At 48.9% G+C, this 6,348-nt stretch overlaps 1 protein-coding gene across 2 annotated transcripts; it reads right to left on the bottom strand.

The window, feature by feature from the left end:
* Positions 1 to 217: 217 nt before the first annotated feature.
* LOC143272844 (uncharacterized) lies at positions 218 to 5,468 on the bottom strand. 2 transcript variants are annotated; one of them, XR_013050430.1, is made up of 5 exons: positions 3,252 to 5,468; positions 2,590 to 2,663; positions 2,403 to 2,510; positions 528 to 1,825; positions 218 to 417 (listed from the first exon to the last, which is right to left on the bottom strand). XR_013050430.1 is itself a non-coding variant. In XM_076569166.1 (5 exons), the coding sequence occupies exons 1-5, from the start codon at positions 3,551 to 3,553 to the stop codon at positions 389 to 391; spliced, it is 615 nt and encodes a 204-aa protein (XP_076425281.1). In that variant the 5' UTR covers positions 3,554 to 4,753; the 3' UTR covers positions 260 to 388. The 2 variants fall into 2 exon arrangements, 1 of the variants encoding a protein (XP_076425281.1); XM_076569166.1 differs by having other exon boundaries at positions 260 to 417; positions 528 to 629; positions 3,252 to 4,753.
* Between the last annotated feature and the right edge of the window lie 880 nt (positions 5,469 to 6,348).

Raw genomic sequence — 6,348 nt, 5'->3', positions numbered from 1 at the left:
CATCCTGTTTCTCTGAGGTTCCCCCTCCTTTTCACCCTCCAGGGAGCACTCCACTGTGGCTGGCCATGGGCAGCTGGCACTGCACAAGGGGCTGGGGGCCGGATGCACTGACTTGGCACTGCACATATTTCAGGTCATGGCAGGTGGACCTTCAGATACCTCATCCTTCCTGATGGTGAAGTTCACCACCTGATTAACACAAAGATGGAACCCGTTTAACTGTTCCTGACACACAGAGACTGCGGATTTATTGAAAGAAAAGGAAGGGGAAGTGTGGGTAATAAGCACTGTCTCCTCTTGGCATCAGAAGTTCAGTCGGCTGCTGCAGAAGCTGGTAGGATCCCAGCTCCTGGTTCCTGTGTGGTCTCCATGGCTCTTCCTTTATGCACTAAGATTCTCTGGACAGCTCACAGGAATCTAGACACCCACAGAGAGAGAGAGGGGCTGGGAACAGTGTGTAACCACTGTCTTACAGGGAAGCTGTGAATAGGAGGGAAGGGGACACAGGAAAAAACTCATCTCATTACCATCATAAGATGGTTTGATGATGTCTGTTATGTTCAGTCCAATAAATGCTGTCAAGGTTTCAAACTGCCTCAGAGATCTTGGATCTTTGACTCGACTCCGATCTGTAGGTCACATTAGGTGAGGGTATGATGAGACCACTAGGCTGTTGTCAGCATGGGAATGGAAAGAGGGGACTGGAAAGAAGTCTCACTATAGACAGGTCACTAACAGGTCACTAACAGAGGTCACTGGCCCTAAGAGAATTCAAGCTTGAGACAGGGAATCTTCAGTCAATAGTCCTAAGCCGGAGGCCTGCCAGGTGAGATTAGTCAGGAGGGAATAGTGTTTGCACCTTGTTTGCGACAAGTACCACCTGAGCACACGGTCTCTCATCGAGGATTCTCTGAGAAGCACTCTTCCCTACCCAGCCCTGGTGGGCAGAAGACAGATGCAGAACTCCATGCACAGACACAACCTAAAATAGAGAGACCATCCACGGCCTCCTGCAGCCACTCCTAGAGGAGATTGTCATGCTAGGTTGGCATGGGGTAGAAAGTAGAAGAGTGCCCATCAGTGACTGCAAACATTCCTGCTCTCGTTATGCTCCCCACCCCTCCTACCAGAACCCCAGCTCCAAACATGGCCCTCAATAGCCCATCTCCTGATCCAAGGATACATATGACTAAAGGCTACCTGTATCCTTGGCCGGTTCAGGTCCCAGGGTGAATTCTGATGTAGCAGAGGGAAGTGGATTATAAACTAGGGATGCATAGTTCTGAGCAGCACCATCACCCTTGCAGTCCTTGGGGACAATGGGAAGGTGGCCCAGTGGCCAGTGGTGGGTGTTTCAGCCTAGGTCTCTATGTCTGTGCTGAGACAACTTCCAGGACACTGTTAGGATCTCAGGATGCAGAGTCTCCAGGGGGCTGAGAGAAGTGGGGAGGGGAGGATGGCTGAGTGGGAATGTTGGATTAAGGCAAGGGAAGCCACACAGTGTCACCCATGCTAAGAAGCCTCATGGTGGCAGTACTAGAGGAGACAGCGCAGGTGAGAAGTGTGGGAGCAGGGCACAGCTTGGACACAGATCTCAGGAGTTGGTGCAGGAGCAGGTGGAGATCACATCATGCACTGGCACTGGATTTAGAGCCCTGTGTGCTCCTCGGGTCCAGTGGCGTCCAGAGATGTGAACTGGAGTCAGTGTGGGGCACTGCACCAGGAGAGCTGCCTTCCCCAGGGTGTGACTGGCACCCTGTATCGGTAAACACACGTTTGCCTATTTCCTGGAGTCTGTTTAATCTCTTCTATGAGTTTAAATTGTCTGAAAAGAGGCAGAGAGAGATTAGGAGTTTCTCCCTTCTCAATAATGGGCAGAACTGTATGTAGAACTTTTCTTCCCCTACTTGTCTCTGATTTACTTTGGTAGGGCGTGTATGCTGTGTACGTCAGGACCTCAGAACTGTCTGGTCAGAGTGGGCCATCGTATGTGTAAATGTGTAACAGGTACTGAACAGGGCTCTGGGCTTCACACTCTGCATGTCAGAGTAACAGCAGTGGCTGCCCAATATACTCAGCAGCAAAAGTGCATCAGATTCCTGCTCAGGGCAGGACCACAACAAGAGCTGACTGAGAGAGAAGGCTGGGGTGTAGAGGGTGGGAAGTGGACATGGACTTCAGCCCTCAGGAGTGATCTTGTGAGGGCCGAGGATGCAAGGGGCCAAGAAGAGCTTGCAAACTCTTCTCCCATAGTGTCAGAAATCTCAGGAATGAAGACTGTGTGTGTGTGTAGATTGCCAAGTGTGAACTAGGGCAAGTGGGGCAGTAAATAGTAACGCACTCTGTACCCAGTGCCCCAAAGTTCATGCCCAACTCCCACAAACTCAGAGCAGGACACATACCCACAAGCATCATCATATTGTGGTTGAATTCTTGCAAACTGTCAAGGTACTGGATGACACTGACATCCTCTCTCTCCAATAAGTAAATCTGGAAGTAGTGCCTTGACCCTGAAGATGAAAACGAGCCATGTGCTCATCAGATTTCTCTCTGAAGTCTCCATTAGGGAGAATATCTATGAGCACTTACAGGCATAGTAGGAACCAGGACGTTCTTCATTATAATCCAAGACCTGCTTGAATACAATACATTCATTGGGGCTCCTGTAACACAAGAGGGAGACATGGTTCTTCTGCAGACATCTGTCCTCTCCTTCCCTGCTCCACTCCATGCACTCCAACAGTGAGGGGAGCAGTGCCCATCCTCCTGACAGGTGAATGAGAAGCTGTATCCCCAGCACCCATCTTGACATGGGCACTGTGTCCCTGACCTGCATGCTTCAAGAAGAGAAGAGCAGATACAGAGTCAGAAGAGCTGATGACCAGCCCATGATCCAGGATCAGCACAGGCTGGCACCCTGCCCACCACAGGCTATTGCTCCCGAGGCCAGGCTCTACCCAGGGTTTCCACATGATTCTCCAGAGAAGCTCCTGCCCTTGATCCCCACTGGGGTCCTCACCAACCATAGAACCCAGTGAAGTCCTCAAGGTCTGCAAGGCTCTGTCCCTTTACACAGATGAGCACAAAGCCCACATTGGCTTCTCCAGAAGCAACCAGAGTTATACTTGGATGCTCCTGGTGCCCCAGTGGTCATGGATTGACTGGATGAGGTCAGGGAACATATGTGAGGTGGGGGTGAGGAGAGTATCCAATCAAGCAGCAGAGAGGGCTACCTGGGGGCAGGTACTCACGAGATGTTCATCCTGAACTCCAGCTGCCCGATGATGTTTCTGACAAATGTGAAGGGCGGCAATGGATTGGCCTTTATATTTTCAGGAATAGGCATATTTCCTACCCAGTAGTGTATGTACCACTTTCCTAAAATCTGGAGATGGAAATTATCTGAGTGAGGCTTCAGATCAGGGGAATTCAGGAAAAGGGGTTCCCGGCTGGACAGATGTAGAAGCAGGGGCAGGAGGGGTATTGGGTAGGGACAAAGTGCAGACTTCAGGGTCCTGAGAAACTGCAGGGTTAGAAGCCATCTCTGTGCCATAGGCAAATAAAGTCACACAGGCTTGAGGAGGAACCTCCCAAGAGCCATATTTCCTGGGACAGGTTCTGACCAGACTCCTTGCACAGGATCCACATAAGGAGCTGAGAAAAATCACCCAGAGGAGCAAGAAGATGGCCAAGTAGACAGAGCTCAGAAATGACTAATCATGGGTAGAGGGCACTGCCATGCAGCCATTAAGTATTGGACCATAGATGACCACAGCTACCCAGTCTCTGCCTGCTTCCCAGTCATGGCTGATTTGCTAATGTTCATCAGTGTTCTTCCACATCTTATCCCTAGTTAGTGCTTGCTGTCCCTGCCAATATACTGACACAACAGCTTCAGGGACCTTGAACATGTGACCCTCAAGCCACCTAAAGGGACCTGCTGCCAATTGTCCTAGCTCCTAACATCCACACTCCATGGACCTGTGTGTCTTCCCTGCCTAGGGCCCCAGGGCCCATTGAAGACCTGGGATGGCTGATCCTTGCCTCTTTGTGAGGTGATCATGAGGACATATACCGGAGGTCCTGTGGAGAGGACAGAGAATAGAGCTGAGCTTCCAGTTCTATGAGGTCAAGAGCATGAGCAGCAGCTCCCCAGCTCCTTGAGTGGGAGAAGAGTGAGACTGTGAGGCCAGGATGGAAAGCTCAATGAGGTGGGTTATCATTAGTGGGTGCCGAGGTATTTAAACACCAGACTCACCCACAGAAACCGTTCTCCTCCAGCTCAGCATAGATTCCAACAGGAAGGCATCAAAGATAAAGGGAGCTACAACCAGATACCTTCATTCACCAGTGATGGGACCTGGAAGCATGGCTGATCATCTCCAGAGCCTCATGACTTTCATAAAATGCATCATAATTTGTACTAGTAAATAAGATTTTAAAAAGCTAACACACTGGAATAGGACAAAACAAACAAAGAAAAGAGCAAAAGAGAAGACACAAGAAACAGAGATCCACTCATTGCACCCATAGGAATTCCATAAAAATGCTAAACTGGAAGCTAAAATATATGCACAAAGGACCTGTAGGGTGAAAAGAGAAAAGAAAAATATGTAAATAAAATTAAATTAAAAGATATGAAATTTAAAAGAAAGAAAAAGAAAGGAAAGATATCCTGACAATATATTCTGAAACAAGGACCTCCAAAATGCTCTTGAGTCTGTTTTCTGCTGGGCTTCTACTGCTGTGCATCCAGTCAATGCTCAAGAGTGGTCTGTTTCCCCAGTGAGACTCCCTTAAAGAAAACTAAATTTATGTATGCAAGCCTTTATCAACTGGAGATTGCTTCTGCATTAGGGATGGGGGCCTACATCCACTTCTCCTTTTACCTCTAGGAAAATTTTAAGAAGGATTCTTGGAAGTCCATCCCTTCCACACTACCCCTCCCAGCACTGCTCAGCACTCTGCAAACAGTAGCACTGCACTGTGTACATCATCCTGCATGCAGTTATATATAACATATGTAAAATCTTCCTTCCATTGCAAAATAGAAATTCTGAAAACACTCATTTTTGTGGAACTTCTTGGGCACCAACAATCTAACAGCAGGGGGCAACAGGTCCCAGTGTGGCAGAATAGTGACATCCATGTCTTCAACACATCCCTCAGCCTGTGAAGGCCCCCATCCTACAGGTAGCATGAAAATGGTATTCAGGAAGGCAGACCTTAGGGTATAACGTAGGGCACCCCATTGATTTCCACCAGGAGATTCCATCAACAGACCTGAGTCTAACATCCCATCTAGGGTCATGACCATGGACACCCAGATCCCATCCTTAGTCATCCCAAGGCTCTCACCTTGTCAGCAGGGGCAGGAATCAGGAGAGGCCATTCATCTGCTTGTACAAAAAAGGACAGGGTCAGAGCCACAGTCAGCAGGAGCAGCTGCATGGTCATCATGGTGCCTCTGTGCTCCTGGCTCACTGCAGCATTTATGTCCTGCCCTGGGTGACACCTCATCTGCACAAAGCCCCCATCCATGCTGTGAGCTGGTAGCTCTGTTTTGTTTGGACCTCATGAATACATGGTGCTAATTCCTGTAAATAGCCACCTGCCTGTGCTTTCACTCATTCTCAGGACACCTAGTCAGGAGAGAGAATGTTATCAGAGTAGGAAGTGACACCTGAGAACTCAGAGCCAGAAGAATAACAAGGTTCTAGAAGACCCACCCTTCCCATGCCCACCTGAAACTGATCCCCTCACATCCACATGGCTCTCCTAGCTTCCAACTCAAAGGACAGCATCTGGCTCATCTCCATAAAATATCCATATAATGACCCCAAGTTTGTCCCCACACTCTTGAGAAGTGAGTTATCTCTTCCTCCTGTACCCCGGCTCCTGTGTTGGCTTGCTTTCTGCATTCTATACTGGCTCTCAATATCTAGGCTGCTGCTCCACAGCCACCCGGCAATTGGTCCCTTAGCATGTCCCCCAAATCTAAAGTTGCCTGTTCTCAGATCTGATCTGTTCCCTCTTTCCACAAAAGAGGTTTGGAGTCAGGCCTGATGAAGCTGTGTGGGGCCCCCACCTCATTTGTCCTCTGTTGGATGCCACACCACAGATTAAATGCACTATCTTGCTTCTATGCACATGTGTAGCTGTGTTTGTGTGTGCCTGTGTGTACTGAGTATGCACATGTGTGTCTGTGTAGTTGTGTAAGAAGGCACATTGACATTTGTGTCTGCATAATCATGTGTAAAACTGACTCTGCATTTCAGTCTGTGCCTGTTCAAGTGAGTGTGAACTTTTGTGCCTGTGTATGTAATGGTGTGTGTGCACATTTCTGAG

This window comes from Peromyscus maniculatus, chromosome 4 (assembly GCF_049852395.1).
Source record: "Peromyscus maniculatus bairdii isolate BWxNUB_F1_BW_parent chromosome 4, HU_Pman_BW_mat_3.1, whole genome shotgun sequence".
NCBI classification, from domain to species: domain Eukaryota; kingdom Metazoa; phylum Chordata; class Mammalia; order Rodentia; family Cricetidae; genus Peromyscus; species Peromyscus maniculatus.
The sequence above is the reverse complement of the archived record's forward strand: the minus strand, read 5'-3'. Positions and strand labels throughout refer to the sequence as shown.

Excerpts from the sequence above, each read along its gene's own strand:
- LOC143272844 (XM_076569166.1), bottom strand. The coding sequence starts at position 3,553 with ATGGCACAGAGATGGCTTCTAACCCTGCAGTTTCTCAGGACCCTGAAG. Across the intron at positions 2,511-2,589 it reads TCCTGGTTCCTACTATGCCT|GGTCAAGGCACTACTTCCAG; the intron begins GTAAGTGCTCAT and ends TTTCATCTTCAG. Across the intron at positions 418-527 it reads CATCAAACCATCTTATGATG|ATTCCTGTGAGCTGTCCAGA; the intron begins GTAATGAGATGA and ends GTGGGTGTCTAG.